Genomic DNA, 27922 nt, shown 5'->3' on the forward strand with positions numbered 1-27922 from the left:
GCCAACATGCTCTAATAATATGTTTGTTTGCATGTTCACCACCACTGCTGTGTGTGATTAACGCAGACTTGATTCCTTGCAAAAAGGTTTCTATTTGGTGTTTGAACATCTCAACGCCTGTTTTATTGCCTGAAAGGGTAAAACCTATTCAGATTTTTCATACCGTGTTGTAACGATTTATACTGTTGGGTGGGCAGGGGCAGGATGGGGGGGGGGGGATTCAAGAATCTTCAACGCTGGGAGATAAATTCGGCGCACTCACCGGGACAGCTCAGCAGCGTCCCACAATATCGGCACATCTCTTGGGCTCCACTCGCTACGCGATGCTGTACCATGCCTGCTTTATGACCATCCCTGACCTGTGTACCAGAGGTCGCAACCGGGTACCCGATACCCGTACCCTACCCGATACCCGGCTACCCGTACCCAGCTGGGTACGGATACGGGTACCCGTTTGCGACCCTGGTGCGGCCGGGTACGGGTAGGACCGTGAGTCACTGGTGAGTAACTGTTTGTCACTCATTTCCCAACGTCTTGTCTCTTCTCACAATTCAAGTTCCTAGAATCAACCCACCCGCGCCTGCAACATGGCTTCATCCCAGAGGTCGCAATCAGGTACCCGATACCCGTACCCTACCCAGCCGGGTACGGGTAGGGTACGGGTACGGCCGGGTACGGGTACCCGTTTGCGACCCTGGTGTGCGGGTACGGGTACGGGTAAGGAATCAAAACCCGTTTGCGAGCCTCTGCTGTGTACCCTACTCGTGAAATTGTCGCGAGGACCCAGTGCGTCGTGGTGCTTTGTCTGCTAAGCCAATGCAAACAGCCCATCGGACATTGTGAGGAAATACCATGGCACTCCCTTCCTGGGAACTCACAGAATGTGAAACGCACAGATATCCTTACGAAGCTTGCGCTCGTAAAGAGATATGGACTTAAAGGTCACTCTACGAGGAACACCCAGATTTTATTATTCGAGGTCACAACACCCGATAGCCTGGATACTCAGCTCGATATCGTATCAGAATGTTTTCTAAAAGAAACACAGTGCACGTTTATGATTTAAATTGTTCTAACAGCATTTGACAATTTATTATGACGGTATTATTTTCGATTGTATTATATAATAGTGGTTGATGCACTGAAACTACAGTGCTCCGCGACCTGAGTTTGATTCTCAGCCATGGCTGCATCAGTAGCGAGAGATATCTTAACCAACCTGCACTGACCACGGTGGTGAAGTATGGACAAAAGAACCGAAAGGATTTACAAGAGGTTGCTAAATATTATTACATCAATGTTGTAATGAGGGTTGTCATCAAAGCATCTGCCACCAAAGCTTGCAGACGATGCTGGTAATGAACATATAAAAGTGGATATATTTTGACAACGTCCTAATTAGCAATATGCTGAATTTTCTTTCTGCTCAAAATTCCCATTAATTGCTTTCTATTCTGGTGCAATAAGGAAATAAAACACACTTGATGTTCTTTATTGTTTCGTATGTTCCCATTCTAAAATATTTCAACATGTCCAGTATTTAATTGTGAATATGCTAATATTACCCAAACGTTTTTACCATTTGAATACAACATTTTCTCGTGAGATGAATGGGGTTAGCTTACCTGTCCTAAAACCGAAATAAGAACAAATAAAGCTTTGTAAACCACTTTCTTTAAAACATGGCATTAAAAAAAAATTATTGGGCTCCAAACGTAACACAATGATGAAAGCATGTTTTAAAAAAGGGAGTAGTCACCTTAATTCTAGATTCGAAGTTTTCGTGACTGCAAGGGTCCATACTCTTGGGTTTTGTCGGTAAAGTCACGTAGGTAAAAAATGAAAATAAATTAAATTAAATCACGACGTCTTCTTCTTTGAAGACGGAAGCTTGTGTTGCCTCCGAAACGCCCCCGAAAAGTCGTGATTTAATTTAATTTATTTTCTTTTTTTACCTACGTGACTTTACCGAAAAAAACCCAAAGAGTATAGTAGCGACCTTGTATGGTTAAATTGCTGCAATCTCCCAGCCTGCTTATAGCTCGTGTGCCTGCGTGAACATTGCTGTGGGTTTGGAGATACGGTCTTTGCATGAAGCCCTGCATCAGCTGCTCTGGGTTGCAAGTCCAATGCCAAATAAAAATATTCCGCTGGCTCTGCAACGTCGCTTCGAGTTGTGATTGATCAGCTGTTGTGCTGTCGTGTGTGGCTTTGCGATGACTTTAGCGAGATGACCGATGCCACTTGGTCCCTGGGCTATTCTTGTGAAAAACGAATTATTCAAGTAACACGTGGAACTGGAGCGTCATATTGCGGGCAACACAAACGACCAGATGGCACTAAATCAACATCGATATGTGATGCACAACGTGAGTGGTACTAATTCTCATCCCAAACTTAATTTTAAACACGAAGAAATTTGCTAAGGCTCATTAGATTAAATGCGGCGCATTAATACATTGAGGGCGCTGGGTGCGATGCAGCGGTGATCTCATTGAGAAACGAACCTGTCGATCTGAGTTTCAATCGCAGCCACGGCTATCATCAGTGGCAAGTGATATCTGAACCTGTCCTGGGTGTCCACTTCATCAACCCACACTGACCTGCGTGATGAAGTATGGTCAAAGAACAACCTTCAAGACGGACGCAGCGTGGGGGAGGCATTTAACTGGCAGTGGACTGGCAAGGAGCCACAATTGACATTCGCTATAAATTTTCAGGTTTATCTGGTTGCTGCTCTTACTCCAGCGATACGTGCTCAAGCTCAGAGGGCACTTTCGCACAATTGCAATGTAAGCGAGGGGTAGGTTCTGTCCTAGATGCTGCTGCTGCTATCTGCGAGCTGTCACCGCCTCGTTCGCGTGATGTCAGCAGACATTGCCTTGAGTAGCAGCGTAACGTTTTGGCAGCGGGGCCAGGCCCATGGGGAAAACAACTTCCAGATTTAAGGCAAAACGATCTGAGCTAGACATTAAAAGCAATGCATAGACTGTTTAAGCTTTAAACGTTACAAGCATTCCTTTAAAAAATTTTTTATAGGAACAGAATGTGAAAAGTACTACATTTGAGAAGTGCATTTCTATAAAGATTTAAGTTCAGCAGCACTGAATTACCCTCTTAGTTTTGTTTTTAATACAAGCTGCGTTCTGTTCAATCTCCTCTCTGACATAATCATGCGCAGTGCATTCCACGCCTAGCACATGCATACTCAAGCATTTCACAAGACGCCACTAATCTGCATGATCTCTACATATCGCAATTAAGGCCGCATACATACAAGTGCTTTGCATGTACTCCGGATTTTTGGGCAAAGTTGTTTTCAATCTCCATTTATCATGAATTAATAAATAAAATCACTATGTTGTACACTGTATAGTTCATCAAGAGTACGACCAAATCACCCGGAATGTACCCAATCCCATCATATCTCAGAAGCTAAGTGTGATAAGGTGTTGCAATGGGTCACGCACTTTGCACAACTGATTGTTGTTGGCTGTGGAACTACGACGTGGACAGCAGGGGAGAGTGCAGCTAGAGCTATTGTACTGCACTTCTATGTTATCCCGCGCCAATGCTCCCCACCTTCACCCATCGACACTGACCAGTGTGGCGAGGGAATTGTTTCACGTGCGTCTACTTTCTCCAGCCAGTGAAGCAAGGACAAGCGCATTCCTTCCAACGATTAAGCTAAGCAAAGTTAGATTGTGATCAGCATTATCATTGGCAAACAAGCTTATGGATTAAAACAAGTGGATGCCCAGAATGCACGAGTCATTAAAACAGTAAGAGCCCTAAATATTTAGGCTAACTTGGCAGATATAAGGAGATTGAGACCTTTGTTTGACTGGAGACTTGAATTTCAACGACTGATCTCTTGACAAACGTGTGTATCTGACAGCTCACTGTTCCCAGGGGTGAATGAAATCGCCTTTTTTGACAAATCTTATTTTGACGAGAATAATCCTTTTTCCCCGTAGGAGGTGGCATCCCTATTAGCACGGTTGGATATGTTACCGGTGCGAACGAAGTTCAACATACGTACGTACGTGCAAATGTCACTGGCGTGAAAATGATGATTTTTAAAAATCCACTTACCAAGTTGACCAGGGGCCCGCCAGAGTTGCCGTACTGTCCCAACGCCGCGGGGCCAGCCACACGCAACGAGAGACACAATCGCAATCACACACGTTAGTAGCGGCGGCACAAAGTATCGAGTCGAAGCGCGTTCACCCCGAAAACGGTGACATCGATAAACGGACGGGCAATGGGGTGCACAGACCGGCGTTACCATTCAGGCACGTGAGATAGGCGGTCAAAACATTTTGGGGCGAATGGAGGTAGTCGAAAATAAAGCTGCCATAAATCACTTTAGTCTCGATGTTATTAAAGACCTGGAATGTTTAATAATAGAGGTGATGGTGAAGGATGGCAGCAACACGAGTGCAAACTGTTCACGCTCCGCGCTTGAAGCGTTCCACGAAACCTTCTATGTAAGTCTTCATCCAGAGGCAGAATCTTTATTGATACTTGAGGAATAATGACCTCCACAGTAACTACAGTCACTCCATGCTTCCCTCTACCAAGTCTACTCCTGTGACCTCTCCTGCCTTTGCGTGAGCTAGACCTGTGGTTGCTGTTGAATGCCGATTGTATGTCCTTGATTAGTTTCTCATCAACCGATGAATCTGAATGTAACATTTCTCATTCCCACAATGCACATGCCATTCAGTGTCATAGGTTCGATTCCGATTAACTCAACGTTGGAAAATTTCCCCAAGAAAAAAAACGGTGGCAATATGTATATGCAATAAATACAAGTCTGTAATGTTTATAATTGTTTATATCTGTTTCAAGTTAGTCTGCCCAACTTATATAATTTCATTCAACTTTCCATATATGTGTGTATATCAATACATACATTCTACTGCCATTATGCCCACATTTACAATCAACTCAATTTAGTGCACATTGGATCTAAAACAAGGACGACATTTTTTTACCGGTAAGGAGTGACATCAGTGAATGCGTTACACTGAATCTCTCACTGCGAACTCTCTGGGTTCGCTGGTAAGCCTGCAGTCGGTGGCACAAGATTAGTAGCTGCAGACGTATAGCCAGAGGTGGATGGGATTTTGATTTTTATTGCTGTGGAAAATACCTCAGATGAGCCTATATGAATAGTTGTTTTATTTTACACCAACGTTGCCGACTACAGGCTCAAAGGCCCAAAATGCCAAACGACCATCAACAAACAGCACCATTGACGGTGTAATAGATAAGAATGAATAATGAATTCACATTTTTTTGCGGTGTACCAGTTCCATATATATTTTTCCGGGGTTGCCGACCGGCACAGACCCAAGATGAAACTGAAACGTGAGAGCCCTAGGCGGCAGTGGAGCTCCGTCACCACCGACGACGAAGCCGCCCGTGCCAGCCGGCTCTCGCTCGCGCTCACGTTGATGATGGCGTCGGTCTGGATATAGTCGGCGTCTGAGTCCTCGAGGCCCAGCTCCTGTCCGCCGCGCTGCGCCGTGCTCACGATGCCGGTCGTCACCGTGTTCTGCAGCTTGAAGGGGCTGCCGATCGCCACGACGAACTCGCCGGGACGCAGCTCGGCCGAGCGAGCGAGCCGCAGCACCGGCAGCTTTTTCTGCGATGGGAGAGTTCAAGTTCATTGATTAGGTATAGCCCTGTGAGCCATTCGGCTCTTGAATCGGGTGCAACCGTAACAAACAAAAACATGAACAAGAAAACATCTTAAAGTGAATATGTGACTAAGTGCAAACAGAAAATCCAAGAAAAGACAGCAAAATATTGCAGAAAAAAGCACCGTGTACACCAACGCTGTGTGCAAAATCCCAGTGGGATGCAAGTCAAACAACAGGGGCGGCAGCGACGTCGGCCGAGCTCTTAAAGACTCAAGCGGCCGCACGAACCACGTGGCCGTTCGCTCGGCCACCTACCCCCCCGCTCCCCAGTCATTAATAAATAAATTTATTTCTATTTAAAGCTTTCGTGACTGCAGGGAGTCTGAATGACTTTGTCTGAATGACTCTGTCTGAATGACTCTGTCTTCTCGACAGACCTGTTCTCCACCTGAGGACGACTGCTTGCGTTGTGGCCGAAGCGTCGTGAGAATTATTAAATAATGTTTTATTTTTATTATTTTATTATTTCCATTCTACGTGACTTTACCGAAAGAACCAAGAAAATTAATTTACGTATTTATAAATGCACTCGGCACTTCCACTTATTTTCTCATCCAATTAATTTTCGATGAAGTGTTTTTTGCCAGCTTTCCAAGTTACGTGACGTCCTGTAAAAAAAAAAAAAGACTATCTTGAAATTTCTAAAAGGCGTAATGTTTGCTTCCTTTTGGTGTGCCATTCATCATGGTATTACTTGAGTTTCTCGAGTTGTCAGCAGAATGACAAACATATTTCAGTCAATTCATAGTGGTGTGAGGACCACACATGGGGGACAGCGAAGAAAAATGCCAGGAGGCAGTAGCAGCAGCACAGGCGCTGGTACGAGGCTTGCCAACTCCAGCGTACAAAAAACCACGACCAGTGTTGGAGGGAAACATCTACTGGAAGAGGGGAGAACTGTCTTGAGACCAGTGTGTTATTCACAACTGACAAGGCTGGGGACTTTAAATGTCCAAAGGAAGACCTACACATTTCCCAGGACAGCTGCATGTAATGTAAGGCGGTCACAGGAATATCGGGACAGGCGGCAACCCGAAGCTGGCAAGTCACCTTGGCCTTGATGCGGATGGTAGCGATATCGGCCTTCTCGTCGGCGTCCACCACAAAGGCTTCGTAGGACTCTCCGTCGTGCAGCTGCACCTTCACGTAGCGCTTGTTCACCACCACGTGCGCGTTGGTCACGATCACGCCGTCTTCCGACACCATGAAGCCCGAGCCGCTCGCCACGGAGATGTTCCGGTTGAAGAACGGGTGCCTGGCCACGTGAGAAGACTGCGTTAGCGGCTTTTGGCTCGCCCATCGAACAAAGACGGTCGCCGCATCGCGCGCTTTCCGATATTAGAGAGCCACTGGAGCTATGTAATTTTAAATCATCTAGATTGAAAACTGATTTCTTTAGAACTGCGTTTTGTGTTCAGCTTGTTGTCCTTCCCCAGCACCTCCGATTAGCACGGGTGGTTATGTACGGTGCAAAAAAAGTTCAACATACGTAAATATATTTCCCTGGAAAGTGACGTAATAAAAGTAGTGGTACCAATAATAACTCTTGTTATGTATGCAGGAAGGCTTCACTCAGTATCAAGAATATTTGTAAAGAAGGTCCTGCAATGGGGCATTTGATCATTCAATTAATGGGTGTTTGGCTTGTGGAAGGAAACCAGATTACTCAGAGAAAACACACGGACACAAGGAGATAACATCTTAAGCTTCTCACACTTATATTCAATCTATTCCTATGCTGAGAGTTAAGCTGTCAAGATCTGAGAAGATTGGGTGCATCCGGGTTAATCTGGCCACGCTGACTCTCATTTGGAAGTTTGTGAACGAAAGTCCTGATCGAAGTCGACTCTACCCATCATGCCTCCAGGGTAATTAAAAGTCAACATGGAAATCCCATCGCTGACTTAGGATCCACCACTGGATATGAACACCACTCCAGCGCTCGTTTGGCAAAAGGGAGAGCTAGTTTTTTTTACTTTAAAACGATCCCCCAATGCAAACACCGGTACCTCCCCAGAGAGAGAGAGGGGAACCTCACACGCTCGTTTCCGCCACACCTCGGAGTTCACCGCCGCGGTCTCTCCCGCCGCTGTGCCTCACCGGGAATAGAGCTCGATGTGCACCACCGCGGGCACGATCTTCTCCACCACGTCCGCGATGAAGTTGAACCTGTCGCGAAGGCTCTTGTGCGGCTGCGAGCCTTAGCGACAGAGAGAGAGAGAGAGGCAAGTCGGGGGACACCCTGATTAGCCCAGTTGCTTGGGGCCGGAGTCACAGTAAACAAAGAACAACAACAACAACAGCAGCTCCACGTGGACAGTGTCTACAGGTGTGGACCTTGACAAATTGTGGTAGCAAGGTAACAGCAATAGCAGGGTGCTCCCTCTGACAAGAGGACTCATTAAGTCGTTCCCTGCACCCCCCGTTAAGGCTGTGCCAAGACGGTATCGACTCACGGCGTAGGCGTCCCGAGCTCGCGAACTCTTTCACGGGTGAAACGAGAACCTCTGGCCGCTAATGAATGAGTCAATTAAATAATCAGTGCGGCGTTCGGGCGCGGCGCTGGTGCTGGGTGGGGGGGTCCTCACCGCTCTGTGCGTCACCGGCCGTGATGCTGGCGAGCGGGCGCGCCTGCAGAGCCGTCAGCTCCGGAGGGAATGGGGACGCTGCATCCACACACAAGGACAAAGATCCCCCAGCGTTGTAGCCTTTGAATGGGACTGTTGGGGCGAGTGCTGTTCCTATGTATGACAGCATCGTGGTGGTTGTCGTTGTTGGTGGTGTTGGTGTTGGTGGTGCGCACAACGCAGGACACGAATACAATTGAAGGGGACTGAAAATATGCTGAGCCAACACGTGCATTTTGGAATGGGATTCTGTTGCATGTATGTATCTCTTTGGCTCTTTCGGTAAAGTCACGTGGGTAGAAGAAAAATAATAATAGATCACGACGTTTCGATCGCCACACAAGCAACCGTCTTCAGGTGGGAGTGTATGTATGCTTTCTAGATTTGAAATTTTCGAAAATGCAGGGATCCATACTCTTTGGTTCTTTCGTTAAGTTCACGTAGGTATAAAATAACGAAACGTCGTGATTTAATTTGTTTTATTTTATACCTACGCGACTTTACCAAAAGAACCAGAGAGTTTGTATGCTTGTTGAATTTCTTTCGCACCGTACGTAGCCAACCGTGGTGAAATCGGAGGTGCAGGGGGGCAGGGATAACAAACTAGACAGAAGTGTCAGTTCTAATATCAATGAGTTTTCGATTTAGATTTTAGAGCGCATCGTTCCAGTGACTCCGCGAGTGCATGTGAAGGCCGGCACGGCACACGAGGGGGTGGGTGGCCAGCACCAGCCGCCTTTGTCTCCAAAGTGTTTACACATCACAGCAGGTACTGCATTTGAGACTGAGTCGACCTAGGCGAGACTCAGAACCGTGTGGCTGTGAGTGGGAATCTACACTACCGCTCCCGACGAGAAAACGTATGATGTTGGCATATCGAAACGCAAACATTCACATTCACACACAGCACGTGCACACGTTGAATTTTTTGCAGCTGAGCACGTCCACACACATGCACGTTCAGATTCACACACTGCACGAGACACACACACACACACGTGTGAACGTGTGCACATCACATGAAGGCACATCCACACAAATGCACATCAACACGTACACACAGCACGTGCACACATTTGAACATACGTAGACACATCCACACACACACATAAATTGACATGCACACTCGCTGGTAATGGGCAAAGATGCCTCCCGCTTCCATTTAGCTTCGCAGACTGTTCGACACACAAACTACGCACGATTAAATAATTAAGTTCGTGTGCTTACAAGTGCACTAACTACTACGTAAGCCAATCTGCTCGCACACACACACACGCGCACACATACTGTCAATCACACTTGTAAAAACAACCGTGCATGAGTGGGAATACATTACCCTTCAAGCAGAGCATTGTATTAGTGACATGAACTCGTTAACGCAGCAACGCGTTTATTAATTATTTATTAACTTTAGAAATTTTAACCCGGATCCCATGGCACTGTAACATCTGTTTTTCATACACAACGTGTGCTGTTTAGTCGTCGTCGTCGTCGTTGTTGGAGGAGAAACGTTCAGCGTTCGTCAAAGAGCTCATGCCAGCTTTGTCGGCGATGATTTGACGTCGCATTGACAGGATGGAGTCTCGGTGACAGTCGCGTGGCGATGCTGCGTGCAGCACAGGGCACGGATGCAATTAGCAGTGAAGGGAGCTTTAAATAAGCACGTTTATTTGGACTGGGATTCAGTTGTGTGTGTATGTTGTGTGTGTGTGTATGTTTGTGTGTGTGTGTATGTTTGTGTGTGTGTGTGTATGTTTGTGTGTGCGTGTGTTTGTGTATGTTTGTGTGTGTATGTTTGTGTGTGTGTTTGTGTGTGTGTGTGTATGTTTGTGTGTGTATGTGTGTGTGTGTTTGGACGTTAAACTTCTTTTGCACCGTACGTAGGCAACCGTGTTCATCGGAGGTGCGGGGGAAGGACATCGGTGGTGCGGAGGCAGACTTGCAGCCAATGATTTAATACGTAATTTTTATTTTGCTTATTCATGAAAGGTGGGCTCACCGAGTCTCAATACTCTCATGAGGGTCCTGTAACTGGGACGTTTGGCCAATATCACGAATGAGCATTCGGCATCATGCGGGAGGAACGGCGATGGGTCAAGAAACTCCACTCGATCAGCACTGCCATCTCCTGGCCACCTTGTAGGCCCACACCTACGACACCTGGCAAGCCCCTGGTGGTTGCTAATTTAAGTACGAAAGGGAGCTCAGCTTTGCTTAACTTTTGAGATCCGGTGAGACTTGGGACATTTGGCTGCATTGGGATACAGGCAAATGAAAATACCCTCACATTAATGCGCTCCCTGTGTAACATTGCCAATGCAATATAGTGTATTGATTAATGAATTCGCAAAATATATGGAGCTGTGGCGCTGGTTTCTACGAAAAAATAAAGTATATTATTGACGTACTCTATTATTGTCGTCATCATCAGCCGTGATGACTGCACCTCCGATGGGCACAGTTGGATACGTACCGTGTAACATAAGTTAAATAAACATACGGCCATGATCGATTCACTCCTGGACAAAGGCTTTCCCCCCAAATACACTATATAGAGCGACTTAGCAATAATTCGGGGCCAGTAGAGCCTCGGTAGTTGCTACTCTTTGGATGAACGATGGACATTACAATTATTATTCATGATTCTCACAATGAATTACGTTTCTGTGCATCTGCCCATCCGTTTATCTGTTGGCGCGTGGTCAAATGTAGATATATTTCGCACTTTTGTCTTTATGTTGATTTCATTTCACTTACATAGCAGCTCGGAATAAAATTTTTGTCTGCGTTGCTCAATCAATAACCACCTGTGGCCGCAACAAATCATTACCGCATCATGAGCACATTTCCCAGCCATCCGTGCTGCGCATTCCCTGCCCATATTGAAGCCGATGCTTCGCCTTTGTTTGCCAACAATGCCAGGCCGTCTCTATCTCTCCGTGAATAAATACACCCCACTGATCTGCACGGCAGTCGCATTTAGACGTTAAGTAATTCCACATTGCCATTGTATGCTAAAGCCCTGGGCTTAAACTATGATCAACAACAATCCACCATAGAGACATCCAATACACTCCGCTGAATCCCCTCCACCCCCTCCCCGAACTCCCATCAACTAGTTCCAGTCCCATTATGTGAAACAGTAATCTTTAATTTTCCTTGAGATGATGTCCCTTTTATTTTAATCGCTCCCACGGACGCATGCAAGCCCCGTAGAGTAGTAGTAGTAGGTCCTGGCATCACACCAGTTCAAATAAAACAACCCTCTTTGTTGCTCTGCTGGTATTATGTCAGTTGCGTGTAATTATCCGTAATTTTACTGATGTATTGTGGTAACCTTATACTGCTCCTAAAGACTGGGACTGGACCGAGTTTCCTGATTGACAAATAATGAATTAATCAACCCCCCTTCATTGTGGAATTTCTGCAACAACGGAATGACCAAACCATTTTCACGAACCATTCTGTCCGGCTGAAATCGGGGCAGTCGCGTCGACAAGCCACCGGAACAAAGCAGACAACAGTAGGGCACTAAAATTAATGTGGCAAAGCAGTAGCTAATTTCGGCACAGAATTGCTGACATTATTCTTGATGTGATTCATTGACACCCGTCGTGGCCCATTATAGCGTCCACGAAGTATACAGCCCAGTTAAAATATCTATGTAGTGCTGATGCCCTCAATCATGATTTCACCACTTCTCATCTTTAATTACCCATTTGTATCTTTGTCCGTGCACGAACTCACTAAAATTTCACAATTCGCACGACTCCATACTCAGTTTCAAGTAACAGTTTTACATCCCCGGCATAGATTAATCGTGTAGAGTCCTTTTTGACCATAACGACCACATCAGCCGAGGTTGGCCACAGAGTGCTTGGCTGGAGTATCGGGGGACACCAGAAGGGATTCAAATTTCACTGCAGAATTAAACATACTCTCAAATCCCTTTACTTAGTGCCATTAACAAGAAATATATATATTTGTAAAACCATTACAAATCCATGCGTCTGCCTATGCTTTGCCCCCAGCTCGCATTAAACAAAAGTCGCTCTTCAATAATTTCCAACCAACTCCTCTTCATATGACTATGACGGAGCCGTCAGCTGATCCTTAAAATAACGCCCGTGTCCGATTGCCCGGTCGTATCTCTCGGCAGTTTAATTTGCTCATGGGCCACCCAACCCACGAGCTCAACCGTGTGGCCGCGACACGCGCGCGCACACGACTCACGCCGCCGTGACCATGACCTGCTCAGCCAGTTTGCTTATTCAAACGGAATCTTGGCTTGAGACTTTCCACCCTCCACCCCCTCACCCCCCCCCCCCCCAACATGGATCTCGGCCTCGGCAGGCACCTTGCATTCCTCTGCCTGGTGTTATCACTCCGGGACCTTTTGTGTAGTAACTGTATAAAGGAAACACAATTACGTTGGCATCTTCGTGTTGCAGAAACTAGGCACCAACAACGGATATACATTCCATTCAATGGATTTCCCTTTGAAGCGTAATTATATATATGTGCTTGTGTATATTTAGCAGTAACAATTGGTCTCAAAGTCAATGACCTGTACTGTGTATACATTCCTAAAGAGATTTGAGGTCACGCTTGAACTTGTATTGAATGCGTGAAAAAGTACATAGGATACTGAGTATGTTCAAATAATTTGAAGAGTACGTTTCTAAATGTGGAGGGAAAAACGGGAGAACCCGGAGAATAATCCATACAACCAGCAGGCGTCAAGGTCGGGATCGAACCCACGACCTCCTGTAGACTAGAAGGGGCAGTTAACATCTCACCACCGTGGTGCCCCTATGATAGAGCCATCAGCTGGTTCTCACGGTTTCCTTCCAAGTGAAACAAAAAATAATCAGTAATTGAGAAGAAATAAAACAGCATCTCAAGACTAAAAATAATCATTTGCGTCGTTGCTGAGAATATAAATAACGAAATAAATAAACAATGTCTCCACATATCTTTGCCTCCACAGAAAAAAATGCAAATTTTTTTTGTACAAAGCCGTCAGCCACATGGTCTTCTGGGAACATACAATTTCACCAGCATTGTTTCAAGTCAAGCAAAACTCTGGGCCGGTTTTGATAAACAGTATCTCATCAGCAGAGTTTGGATTGCTTGAATCAAGTCTCAAGAGTCAGGTGGCTTTTCAGGGTAAACTTTTGTCCATATATAAACACAGAGTAAATCATTAAAAGCACAGATTGGACTTCATGCCAATGTTTAAGTCTGTGTCACCTTGTTGATGTCTTCATATTTTGCAGTCTGCTGTCTACTATACTTTATATTTACTTTATTGCTGTAATTTATTTTATTTGTTTTTCTCTTGTCATATTGGTGACCCATGCCACTCTCGCAAATGAGACTACCCTGGTCTCTTGAGCTCTGACCTGGCTAAACAAAACAAACTTGAAGCCTAACACAAATAGTACTGTATTCGTGATTTGTGGGCAACATAGACATGCAAAGCCTAAGCATGTGCAAGGCAATACTGTATACCGAGTATCCGTAACGTAACGACAATGGCATCACACAGAGGGGCTTGGGACTACGTGGTGGCAGAGCGGTGTGGACCAGGTTGTCGCTACTCTGCGCAGGAAACAAAAATATGTAAAACCATCTGGTGGGAAAGTGCCCCCCCCCGACTCTGTACTTCACAGGTCACTTGAAGTGATCCCAGAGGTAGTTATGTCATATCTGGTTCCGTGGGTCTTACTCTTACACCAAGTGTTGCACTCGTACCGACTGCTATGCGAGAGTTTTCCGAATGCGTTATAGTGGGGGGTGAACACACAACACCGATAGGACATTGGGGATGATATTCTGGAGGAAAATAAGATAAACTTCGCATCTGATATCAATGGCACACGTATGTAGCCAATTTGGTTTCATGTCCAAAAACGGATTGGCAAACGCAACATATGCGCTGGAAACTCTGAAAATTTGTGGCTCTCCGGCTCTCATATCTGGCTCGCAAATCTGGCTGGGAAATTAATGGAATTCTTGCGCGTGTGTGGGTTGGCAGCAAATGTTCACCCTGTCACCGGAGTGACTGTGTTTAATGGTACTACATACGTTCACACGCGCACTTCTCAAAACTTCTGCAGAGCCATCATCCTTCTATAGAAGAAGCACGCTACGTATCAAAGTCCTTCATATACCCATGTTGGTGAATAAATGAACGGCTTTAGGTAGAGTCTGATGACGGACATCTTAAATGCTGCCAGTGAATGATTGAGGCGGGCGGTGGTCTACTATGTGGTCCATGATTTATGCCATTCTTTAAACAATAATCGATTTTGCTACATTGCCCTCTGCTGCCCACCACTCTGCCCTGCGACGGCCGATTGCAATTTGTCTCATGTACAGTATTCCCTCGTTATTCACGAACTTGCTATCCGCGATTTTGGCTATCTGCGAATCGCATATGGAACTCTACACGACTGCATCGAAAGAGAGAACGTTATGAGACGCAATTATGAGAATGTGATGCGAGAAAGTGACAAGATAAAGTGATGAGATGAAGAGATGACAGAGATAGAGAGAGAACTTCTCAAAGCTTTAGAAGCATCTGAGGACGTTGTGCGTACGATGTCCGTCGGCCAATATCGTTATCCGCGAAATTTGCCATTCGCGAGCATCCACGGAACGTATCCCTCGCGAATAACGAGGGAACACGGTATGGCTTTTGCCAATTCAAGCGCTGTTCAAGCCCCAAAGTCCTGCTTAGCTTGCGAGATGTGACGAGACCGGGCACATTTCGGGTGATGTAGTTATATGGCGCGGGTGCCGTGGCATTGGTGCGTTAGTGTAATAAAAACACATTTGTATTTTATATAGATGATTGGAACCACATTTCAACGGCGGAAGAGCAAAAGTACACGAACTCTCTCCTAAAGCCCTCTCATGGCGAGCAGACCTCGACATTGACATTCAACTCCTGAACATATTGCCGCCATGCGCAAGAGTAGAATAGAATCTCAGCACAGTGGAGTGTGTGCATTACGGGTAAAGGAGGTGTAATTAGAGTTTTTTTGGGGGCTCGAAGCCGTTCGTTATTTCACAAGCCACTGCTAGGATGAAGACATGTCAGTCGTGGGAGGTTGCTTCGACCATACTTCACCACGCTGGTCAGCGAAGGTTGGCGAAGGGAAGGGGGGGGGGGGGGGGAGACCCAGGACCGGTTGACACATTACATTGATGTTAGCCGTGGCCGCTGAATCCGAACGCGGGTCGTCGGGTTCATAGCACAGTCAACTAACCAGTGAGGCTACTGCTTGCTGCCCCTCACACCATTGGTCAAGATGGGATTATATTGCACAGCTGGGGGGGGGGGGGGTTCCGTTAGCTATTAACTTGTGTGTCTCATGTGGCATTAGACAGAGACAAAGGTTGCCTGCTTAAGACTCGCAGGCTTGCAGGGAGCAAACACTGTTGTTTTTGTAATCGCACGCTGCGTGACACGTAAACATCCAGGGGAGGCGTGGGATATCATCACACTTAATTTCCCTCAATCTGCCTCCGAATATCATTTGATCTCCCAGTGTCCGTGACTAAGCGATGCCCGTGCACTTATCCAGGAAAACCCCTCCACGAGTCTCGACACCGCTTCTCAGGAGGGCCGATGCCGCAATTGGGACGCTTCACCAAATCAATGTTTTTCGGTGTGTTATAAAAGCGTAAGGGAGGCTTTCATTCAGTGGTAGATTGACACATAGGCTGTAACTTAAAAAAAAATTGTCCCCCCCCCACCCCCGGAGAGACTTTTAGCGATCGAATCGCAGATGTTGCAAGCCGCGCTCGCCCTGTTTGTGCCCCGTGACTCACTCTTCACGGCGGTGTCACGAATGTGTCGCCTTGTCGAGATATTGCCGCAGGAGCGAGACGAAACGAACGCCAGTTCATCCACCACGGTAGCTGTGTTCTCCGGCAATTAACGTTTAGACGTGGGTGGCGTAGTACAGTCCAACAACAATGGATGTTGCTGCTACTCTTCCCCTGGGCTGCCCACGACCTGTGCGGTAGCGGTTTACGGCAACTTGTTACTACGTTGCCTGGTGGTCGTGCGTCGATTACAGCCGCTTCCGATGTCTCTGCACGTGGAATTTCAATAATTGTATTACTATTAACGCACTTTGTTCACACAGGTAATCGTCTGTGAGTCCCAGAAATCTTTTTCAGGAGAGTCCTCGGTCAAGTCCAAATTGAGCCCTTTTTTGTTGTTGCAGGTGATGGTGTTTTTGTGCGTGGGGTAGAAACTGAGGTACGTGAGGATAACACTGCGCGCAGATAGATTCAACAACAATCCATTCATGGCCACGAGACCGCAACGCATATTCTATCGCACACTTTGCAGGACGGAGTTACGGTTTTGTCCTGTTGACAAAACGAGATGCACGCGGACCGCCGCCAGTGAGGGATGAAAGATTGCAAACTCGTCCGCGTTACGGTGACACCTGGAGCTGTTGAACGAATCACTCGATCTCCTTCGCCTGATCCCGTTCGATTGCAGAGTTATAAGTCGATTTTGATCCTGTTTAGTATTTTTTTGTGTGAGATTGTCTGGGAAAGAAATAACAGCTGTTGTGTGCGCTGGGGCTTCGTGGTGACTGTAAGATGACATAACAGCAGTGAATGCTTTCATCCATCTGTGCGTATCCCCGGTGGGTGTTTTATCCCGCATGAAGTCTAAGACTAATTCTTAAAATTTGGCCAAACATCCCAGTTACATATGCCTCTTGAAAAAATAAACCACACGTATTTTGAGACTCGGTGTGGCTTTTCGTGGGTAAACAATGGAAAGCCGGCGTATGATTGCAGTTGCTGTTGACCAAGGCGCCAAATATTAACTTTTACAACACGCGCTCTGGAATTGCGGAAAAAAGTGACACCGGGTACCCACTCTGCACATACACGAGCTCGTTTATATCCCACGGTATTTGTTCTACCGTAGGCTCACGATGACACAACCGTTTAAGGGTTGTTGTTCTTGAAAAAAAGAAGAGCTCATTAACTTTTTTACAAGTAGATTGTGATTGTTCCGCTGTACTTGTTACAATACGTATGGTAGTCAAGAGTAGATGTGAATAAACAAATAACGCATCACCATGCATTCATACTAATTATAGTTATTGCAACACAGCACCATTATGGATACTTATACTTGAAATATTAGTGCATGTCTGTACTGTATGTTGAACTTCCTTCGCAGCTACATCATCATTTCACCGGATAGCTATCTCACCGGACCATCATCACCACCACAATCTCAACGTATCTTCATCTCACCGCATCATCACACATCTCCATCATCTCACCGCATGAACCATCGCAATTATATTTCGATTTAAAGCTTTCGTGACTGCAGGGATTCATCTTCTTGGTTCTTTCGGTAAAGTAGCGTAGAAGGGAAATAATAAAAATAAAACATAATAAAATAATACAATTCTCACGACGTTTCGGCTACAACGCAAGCAGCCGTCCTCAGGTGAGGACATAAAACATAATAAAATAATTCTCACGTTTCGGCTACAACGCAAGCAGCCTTCCTCAGGTGAGCAGCCGTCCTCAGGTGAGGACGGCTGCTTGCGTTGTACCCGAAACGTCGTGAGAATTCCTTTATTATGTTTCATTTTTATTATTTTATTATTTCCCTTCCATCGCAATAATCTCCACCCTCACCTGAGGACGGCTGCTTGCGTTGTAGCCGAAACGTCGTGAGAATTATTTTATTATGTTTTATTTTTCTTATTTCCCTCCCATCGCAATTATCTCCACCCAGTCAAAGCACATCATTGCCCACAACAACAACAAACGCCACTCAATATCCACTGCCCACCACGCCACGCCATACCGTTGGCGCAGGGCCCCGCGTGGAGCGCCTTGGCCCCGTGAGCGCGCAGCGCGCACACGCTGGAGAACGAGCGCCCCTCGCTGCTGCACACGGGCCCCGGGTGCTTGCACTCGCACACGCCCTTGGCACGCCGCTTGCCGCCGCCGTGCTGATGCTGCTGATGCTGCTGCTGAGCCCCGGCTACCCCCACCACGGGCCGGCAAACGAGTCCCGCCCGGCACACGCGGGTAGCCGGGCCGGGCCCCCCGGGAGTCATCACGGAGACGCACGGCTCGCCCTCCCCGGCGCGCTCCGCGCTCCCGCCCCGCTCGCCGGCCAAGGCCAGCAGCAGAAAAGCGACGGGCAGCAGCGCCTTGTGGAGCACTGGCGAGCCCATGGCAGCGCTGTGAATGCGTCCTTGTATGAAGTCTACTGCTGCTGCCTCCCTGTGCCCCCTCCGTCTGCTCTGGGATGGACCTGCGAGGTGCGTGCGGGAGTGCGCGCGCCCCAGGACTCAAATGCGCTTTCACGCACCGGCGACGCCGCTATTTAGCCGAATGGGAAGTCACTGGGCGAAGTCCGCACGGCGCTGTGAGCGTCAGCGTTGAGTGACACGCGCTGTTAACTACACACCCCACCCCCAGCAGCCCGCCCCGAAACTCCTCCTGCACAGCAGCACCACCACCAGCACCAACTTCCAACCACCGCCACCGAGCGTTGTTACCCCCACCACCACCAACCCCACCCGATCAAGCCAAGCCAGTCCCAAGACTCCCTACCCATGCAGTGCCCCCGCACCCCCTCCCCTTATCCCACAGCTCGCCAGCACCACCACGGCAGAGGAGTGTTGTGTCTGGACGCGTGCCCATCTGCCTCTGTGCAGCCCTCTTGGCACGGTGCGCCGTTGTCCCCTCTCTGCCTCCATCCCTCCCTCCCTGCCTCCATCCCTCCCTCCCTGCCTCCCTCCCTGCCTCCATCCCTCCCTGCCTCCATCCCTCCCTCCCTGCCTCCATCCCTCCTTCCCTGCCTCCATCCCTCCCTGCCTCCCTCCCTGCCTCCATCCCTCCCTGCCTCCATCCCTCCCTCCCTGCCTCCATCCCTACCTCCATCCCTCCCTGCCTCCCTCCCTGCCTCCATCCCTCCCTGCCTCCATCCCTCCCTCCCTGCCTCCATCCCTCCCTCCCTGCCTCCATCCCTCCCTGCCTCCATCCCTCCCTCCATCCCTCCCTCCATCCCTCTCTCCCTGCCTCCATCCCTCCCTCCCTGCCTCCATCCCTCCCTCCCTGCCTCCATCCCTCCCTCCCTGCCTCCATCCCTCCCTCCATCCCTCTCTCCCTGCCTCCATCCCTCCCTCCCTGCCTCCATCCCTCCCTCCCTGCCTCCATCCCTCCCTCCCTGCCTCCATCCCTCCCTGCCTCCATCCCTCCCTCCATCCCTCTCTCCCTGCCTCCATCCCTCCCTCCCTGCCTCCATCCCTCCCTCCCTGCCTCCATCCCGCCCTCCCTGCCTCCATCCCTCCCTCCCTGCCTCCATCCCGCCCTCCCTGCCTCCATCCCTCCCTCCCTGCCTCGCTTTCTGCTGGCACGGATCAGCCCGCAAAGTGCCACGAGAGCCATGGGGCGCGATTCAACGGGGCAGGTGAAGCAGCTCCAATCGGACAAATTGCCTCGTCTTACTTGGAAAGAACACCTCCCAAAACACACCCCCAGCCTGCCGGCTGGGAGGGAAGAAAGAGGGAGGCCTGCCTACATTGTTCTATTCTCAATACACTTCTTGTAATGTTTGATTACCGGTAATTTCCCTTTATGACGAATTGTGCTAAAGAACATGTTTGTGTAAGAAGTCTGCTAGATTTAGGGAATTTTGCTTTCTGGGAATGCGTGAATGAACTCGCCACATTCCGAACGTGTGTGATTGAATAATGCCCTTAAATACACCGAGCACCTCCGTGTAATGGAATAATTATTGTGGTCTTTTCCCTTTATGTCATTTCCTCCATCTACATGACCCGATTTAATAAACTATCAAACACTGACGTTACACCAACAAAGAGTGAATTACATGGGAAGTCTGACAGCTTGTCTGCTGTCAAGTTAAGTAAAATAATATTTACACAATGTGCACGGATATCGTGCTTCGACTGCAGTGATCTGTATATAAGGTTTTGTAAGCCCATTCCATGCTTAGAACTGGGGGTGCCGTGGTGGTGAGATATTAAGTCCCATGCCTGAGGTCGTGGGTTCGATCCCGACCCTGACGCCTGTATATTGGAAGTTTGCATGTTCTTTCCATGGTCGTGTGCATTTTCCTCCGGGTTTTCTCTCCACATTTAGAAACACGTGTTTAGAGTATTTGGCTTCTATACATCTCCACGTGATAAGCCACTTCGTTTAGCTTGTGTCCAGGTCGCTTCTGAAAAATAAGCTATATGGCTCAGTGGGCCTTACCTGGTAAAAAAAAATCAAAAATGAGTATAGTTACTTTTATTTTATTTTTGTGTTAGGGATCACGTGGTTCATTTTTATGGGTTGCCATTTGTGAATTGTCGTTCCACCGTAGCTGCAAGTAGGTAGTGACGGGATACGTTGCGAGAAGGGATGATGGTAGGTGGTCGAGACTAAAGAAGTCGTCTCCGTTGAAGGATGGAACACTCCACAGAGGGGCTCGATATTTCTTTGCTTTGCAAGACCGTGAGCAAATTGTGGTGACTTGGTGAGGTTTTCCTCTAGCAGTGACTAGATCATGGGTGATAATGATTCAGGGTCAAAGTATTACAGAGCTCTGCCGTGTACTAAACGTGTACAAATACTAAATCAATGTGTACATTGGTGTTTCATCTCCAGGTTCTGGGCCCGAGATGATCACTTCCCAAGTTAGCATCTTAACTAATTTGCATTAACGTCGAACATTTGTATTCGCATGCGTGAATTATGGTTTGGTGCTGAAAAATCCACACGGGCTTTTCCGTAATTGAAGTACACATGCCGTGACTTCTTTTAAGTGTGACCTCTGTGACCTGAACAGTCGTTTCGTGGCACGTGCCAGGTCATTTATCAAATAGAAAATAGTTGGGAGACATCAACTGCTGGGCGGGGTGTGGGATATGCCTTCCTGATTCCCCTGAAGATCTAATCTTGATATTTACCGAGTTAAAATGAACAAATGCTCTTTCACATGGAGTGCTCGTGGCTGAATTAAATGCTTAGTGCAATGTGGTTTATGCCGAGGTAAACAATTGCCCACGTGTGGTCATAATGTGATAGAAACCCACCCTGCATCGTTCCACATATGACCAGTCTGATCAAGCTGGTGAATGCAATTAAGCCGAAGCTTTCAACAGACGCAACAATATTTCATAGTTATTACACTATAGCAATGGCATGCGAAGAGTGCCAAATTACTTTGAGTGAAACCGCGTAGCGACGTGGCCCCCATATTGGCAGACCATCCTCGTCTGTGAAACACAGCACTCTCTTCAGAGCCTTGTGCTACGAGAATGGGACAACATACCAAATCTGATGATTGAATGATTGACGTCAGTGCAGAGACGATGTCGGTGGTGCGTCTGTCTCCGATTACATCTTTCTATGCAAGACAACAACTGCCGTCACGTGTTTATTCTATCTCTCTCTGGATCTGAGCAACGGAGTCAGACAACGCAATGGATTTAACACCTAGTCATAGTAGTGGGGCTTTCGCGACCAACGTTATGCATAATAGATGTGTTTGGGTTATATCGCGTGAATATAAATGTGTCGTTAAACGCGCCACCGCCCGACGCAGCCAATGAGTAAGCTCTGCCACGTACACAAAACGTGCCGATTCGTTACTACTACAGCAGAGTAAACCCACAACATTTACAATTAAATGCTGTGGTAAATGTCGTGGGTTTACTCTCCAACACACCGCGTGTGCTGCACTAGTAACAAATTGGCATCTTCCGTTTACGTGACAAACCTTACTAATTGTCTACGTCGGGTGGTGGCGGGTTTAACGACACATTTATATATTTACGCGATCTAACCGAATAAAACCCCTCTATTGAAACAATGAATGTCGTCAAATGGCTACCGTTCGTATGGGGTCAAAAAAGACCTCTCCCTCGTTGCAGCAAAAAAAAACGACTTATCCTCACACTGAGCCGTACGAACACTCTCTTGATTAATTTTGACAGTGCCACGCTTTTGGGCCAAGACCAACATAAGATGTCATCGCAACATTTTCCGACTACTCCAAGGGGTAGAGTTTCAGTTATATATATATATTTTACTTTATGCCGAAGCTTCTTTAATGAAATCCATTTTAAACATTTAAATAAATATCGTAAAAAAGGTCTCGTTTCCCACCACCGCTCCCCTTCCCTCATTTTCACACGCAGAATGACATACCGTCTCACTTGCCTTCCTGCCCTTTCTAATGCCACTGGGAGTATTTGCGGCGATGAGCGTTGATAGTCGTCTCGTTGATCCGCATGCAGCACAGGAACTAGGACTGCTCGAGTCCAGGGCAATGAATGCTCACGCGTCATCGCTGCGCCATGTGAGACAGCGAGAACATTGTTTGAATCGTCGTGTTGCAACACAAATCATTCATTCATAATACAGAGTGGCCCAAATGTTAAATGTCAAGTGCAATAGCCGGCCATCCGTTTGGCCTTGTTATTTCACAGGCGGTATCCGGGTCAGCGCAGCCCATCGGTTCATCCGGAGATGAGTAAACAGCAGCGGGCGCAAATCAGTTCCACTTCATCAAGATGAGGATTGCGAGAGTTCGGCGTGGGAGGGCTCACATCGGCATCGTATCAAGGGATTATATTCAACAGGGGATTGGAGTGGATCGCAAGAGGTATTTTTTTTTATATAAAGTATTTGCGGGGAGGAAGGGACCGCAGTGGTCAAATCTAGGAATTCTTAAACAACAGAAAGTGTCTTCTTGGTTCTTTCGATAAAGTCACGTAGAAGGGAAGTAATAAAATAATAAAAATAAAACATAATAAAATAATTCTCACGACGTTTCGGCCACAACGCAAGCAGCCGTCCTCAGGTGAAGACGGCTGCTTGCGTTGTGGCCGAAACGTCGTGAGAATGATTGCATTATGTTTTATTTTTATTATTTTATTTCTTCCCTTCTACGTGACTTTACCGAAAGAACCAAGAAGATGAATCCCTGCAGTCACGAAAGCTTTAAATCGAAACAGAAAGTGTCTCCACTAGTCACCCCATTTGCAGGGCTTGCTCAGCAGGGTAGGCAGCGTGCACCAGGGGATTACTCGGGGATTCTTCAACGGGGACACACGAGGAGGCTCTCCCCATTCGCGGGGAGTGGAATATCTCAAGAATTCGAACCACGACGCCCCACAGTGCCAGCCACTGTTGTTGACATATTTAAACAACCGCCTGGGGGGGGGGGGTTAATTAAGTGGGGGGGGGGGGGGGAATAAATGTTGCTTCCTCTCCCCGACCCCCCTCTTTCCCATGACCAGGCCGATGACGCAGCTTGTGATGGTTAAACATTACTGCTCGTGAAGACAAGCGGGCACTGCCAGTACCTTGTGGTCCGCACTCTTGAAACCTCGTGACCTGAGTTCGAAGTTTGGTCAAACCACCCCACGTGACCGACACAATTTGAGAAGGCATTAATCCAGCAGTGCCGTTGACCAAAGGGCTGATATTCATGAGAATTTTTTTTTAAACTAGTGGTCCTGGAAACTGTGGAATGCTTGCTCAAACGTGTACCACATGCCACCTACTGGATAAATAGCATATACGTTACAATTTCGTATTGGTCATAACGGAGTCGTACAGCAGTGTTATACTTTAGGTATTCAATCTGGATCTATTTCAAGCGGCTATTTTTTTAAATATACAAAGTCGTGTCAAATGAGCGAGTCATCGCAGCCCACAAGACAAATCCACAAAAGCACTTTGCAACAACATCCCAACTCGCCCGGGGTTTGCCCGCCGTCTGTCCGTTACTCAATATGAATTCCGCAAACACGTGTGTGACATTTACCAAACGGGGGAATCGGAGCTAAATGAATTCCGAAGCCGAGCAATGAAGGTCACGATGCTTAACGTTACATCGGAACGTTGGCAAACAGCTCCTGATGCCATGTGGGTGAGGTTAATTGCAACAGCCGAACCGCCTTGTTTTTGCAAGCCGATGCGACGCAGTCAATGCACATGCCTCCGCGCGAAAACTATAACTAAACATTTTCTCATGATCCATGGAGATGTTGGCGAATGCATCCTCCAATAACACGTACGTCACAGGCATGTTGCACACGCACGCCGACGCGCGCGCACGCAGCCGCACAAAAATAAACGTTTTTTAAGAGCCCCAAGTGTTCACATTTCCAGCCGTATCCTGTTTACTGTTTTATATGCAGGGCACAATCACCAGTTTGGTCAATTTGAAGGTCATACGTTATTCTAAATGCAAAGCTCCCTTATTTTCGCCAAGTCTTTTCTTAAGCCAGCGGCCATAACTGTCCGCACCGTAGTAGATTCGGAGTGCCTAAAAATATGCTGGTCCAGTCCAAAAATAATCCTCACCAGACACCCATGTATCCATGGTCAGCATAAGACAGCACTGGGAATGTAATACGTTTAATGAGTTACAGCGGTTTCCTCTCAAATATGAACCTCTGAAGCAGCGCATGATGACCTCCCGTCCACTTGCGGCGCTAATGGGCGTTGATTTATGAGGTCCCCCCTCGACTGTGTATTATTTTACACATATTCTTCTTTAGTTCAACCTTGGCCTGTTTATTAGTTACAACCAATCGGTGTCCTTCGTTGGGCGCTCAGCCACGTTCACTTGAACTTATGAATAGTTGTTTTTTTTTTCGTAGAAATAATATTGGCATTTTAGCGTGTTTACAAAGAGAAGCAGCGAGGCGTAAAACAGATAAGGAGGAAAATGTTTTCCCAGTATCTAATCTGGTCACCGCACGAACGTTATAATTAATGTTTTTCACAATATTGTCTGTGACCTTTGTGCAGATCCTCCTTAATTTGCACCTTTTTTTCTTTTTACTCGGAATTGGCGCACGGTGGTCCCACGTGGCATGAGCGGTTGTGATGCACGTGGTGAGGGCACTCAGAGCAATACAAAACTTGCCGCTTTCCATTTTGGAGCTGTTGTCGTTTCACGGCCAACACTGGTGCCATGTGATGGTGATTTACACGCTGTGTTATGGTCCGATTCAGATTATAGCTCTCCAGCGTGGGTTAGAATCTATCACGTGCAGCTTGTGTACAAAAATGCTGTTCTAAATATGAATTTATTGACAACAATACTAAGGGTCTTTCTATTATGTTTCAAAGAACCGGAAAGCCAGGAAATGTTTAAGGCAACACGTGGCATGATTAACGCCACTTCAAGTGAGTTCGGTAAATATATTTTTACGAAACAACATTCAGCAGCACAGCACAGCCACGCTTGCCAATTGCACAATAACCAAAGGTGTCCCACCAGCTTCCATCCAAAGCATTTGGCCCATCCCAAAAAAGTTTGGAAAAAATTAACCCGTAAAAACTAAGTTTTTCACTATAAATCCTTTATATGCGTGGCGGCTAGTCTTCTCGTCCTCTGGCTTGAGATGGCTGCCACCTATGGGTTAGATGATTGCTTGCCACCATTAAGCAATTGGTAATTACAAATACATTTTTTTTCCTAAAAAGTGTAAAATTTTGGAAAACATTTTTCACGAAAATTAATTGTCACGCACAACGAGTCTGTGTGCAAAATGTCAGCTCGATTGGATCACGGGAAGTGGGTAAAAAAACGACCGAAATATTTGCACGGTCGTAATCGCGCAAGCAAGCAAGCAAGTGAACTTAATATAAAGGATTTAAAAAGGAGAACGGCCAGCTAGCCAGCCAATGTGTAGGGGGGGGGGGGGTGCCATCAAGGCTCCAGGTTAGTACCTGTGTCTATTTAAGACCAGAAGCAGGTGGATCTCTTCACAATTCGAGCAAAAATTGCCCGATGACGCTGGATGTCATTTCCAGCCAAACGTCACAGTACTCAAATTAAACACGTTGTGGATTTACTCTCCAACACGCCGTGTGGGCTGAAGTTGTAACTAATCGACACGTTTTGTTTATGACACAACCCTCACTGGTTGGCTGTGTCGGGTGGCGGCTGGTTAACGACGCATTCATACTGATGTGATCTAACCCAACCCCCCCCCCCCCCCTTGATTATGAATAACAGTCTTCTTGGTTATTTCGGTAAAGTCACGTAGAATTATAAAAATAAAACATAATAAAATACAATTCTCACGACGTTTCGGCCACAACGCAAGCAGCCGTCCTCAGGTGAAGAACAGGTCTGTCGGAAAGACAGCGTGACTTTACCGAAAGAACCAAGAAGATGAATCCCTGCAGTCACGAAAGCTTTACATCGAAATATGAATAACAAAGCCTACAGTGTCAAAGTGCCCATGTCCGTACCTGTGTCTGGTCGCTGGAGGAGGAGCTCTCGGATGCGGTCGCTTGGAATGGCGAAGGAGATCCCTGCCGTCACCTTGAGGGTGTTGATGCCAACCACCTCGCCGTCCTGCGGATCAACCGCACGCCGCTCCGTTAGGTGGCGACGACACGGACGAGAGGCCACGCGTTTTGCCACTCGCTGCAGCGGTTTTCATTTTTTGTGATAATACTGTGGGCGCATCAACGAAACAACAACAACAACAGACGCGCCTTCCGCTTCAAAGATGGGCATTAAAGGTCCTGTGGGAGTTTGTTTTTTCTCGAAAAAAAACAACAGTCGGCCATGTGTGCAGGCATCTCACAGTCCACATTTTACCCCAAAAAATTGGGAATAATTCGCAAATGACTCGAGGGTGAAGCCACAAAGCAACATCGCTCCCTTCCCCCTACTGTGAAATTACGCCAGCTGGTACAGCACCCGTGTGGGAAACACAGCACCTCCACACGATGGCCTTGCACTGTAAGAATGACGCGTACACCAAATTTACTCGTGGTTTGATTTGAATTACTGCCCCGTTGTTAAATCACGACCACAGCGGGGCTCTCCGCACAGGGCACGATGCTCATGTCAGCGGAGGAGCCTGCCAACGATGGTGTCACGCGGTTTCAGATTACTTGCAGTGATTGCAGATTTTTAGTACAGACAGAGAAGCAATGCAGTTGACGGTTAAGACTTGCGCTCCAAAATAGAGTTTTTTTTGGGTTAGATCGCGTAAATACAGAGCCGGCCCAGCCACTAAGCGACACTTGCAAATGCAAAGGGCCCCGTGGCCAGCAGAGGGCCCCCTAGAGTCACTGCTAGTTAGTGGGTGAAAAAAATCATACATCAAAGGGGCCTCCAACCAAATTTTGCTTAGGGCCCCCAAAGGTCTAGGGCCGGTTCTGCGTAAATATATAAATGTGTCGTTAAACCCGCCACCACCCGTCACAGCCAACTAGTAAGGGTCGTCACGTAAACAGAACGTGAAAATTCGTCACCAGTACAGCACCACCGGTGTGTTGTTCAAACCAAAACTTGTGCTACTCGTAAAAACAAACAGCGGTCTGTGAGCAACGATGGTTCCGGGCAGCAGAGGTGGGACAAAGTCATTGTTATGCAAGTCCAAGTCGAGTCTGAAGTCATCAAATTCATGACTCGAGTCTGACTCGAGTCCAAGTCACATGACTCGAGTCCACACCTCAGAGGTGGGACAAAGTCATTGTTATGCAAGTCCAAGTCGAGTCTGAAGTCATCAAATT

At 47.2% G+C, this 27922-nt stretch overlaps 1 protein-coding gene across 1 annotated transcript in view; it reads right to left on the reverse strand.

The window, feature by feature from the left end:
* LOC133343346 (serine protease HTRA1B-like) overlaps positions 1 to 27922 on the reverse strand; it is a 52520-nt gene that overhangs the window by 10820 nt on the left and 13778 nt on the right. Inside the window, exons 6-11 of the mRNA XM_061552876.1 lie at positions 26645 to 26750; positions 8300 to 8377; positions 7812 to 7911; positions 6762 to 6966; positions 5459 to 5653; positions 4096 to 4128 (exon numbers count right to left, since the gene is read on the reverse strand). Coding sequence (XP_061408860.1) covers positions 4096 to 4128; positions 5459 to 5653; positions 6762 to 6966; positions 7812 to 7911; positions 8300 to 8377; positions 26645 to 26750 — 717 coding nt within the window. The remainder of the gene's footprint in view (positions 1 to 4095; positions 4129 to 5458; positions 5654 to 6761; positions 6967 to 7811; positions 7912 to 8299; positions 8378 to 26644; positions 26751 to 27922) is intronic.

Source organism: Lethenteron reissneri, chromosome 17 (genome assembly GCF_015708825.2).
Source record: "Lethenteron reissneri isolate LAM-NWPU_2019-01 chromosome 17, ASM1570882v1, whole genome shotgun sequence".
Lineage (NCBI taxonomy): Eukaryota > Metazoa > Chordata > Hyperoartia > Petromyzontiformes > Petromyzontidae > Lethenteron > Lethenteron reissneri.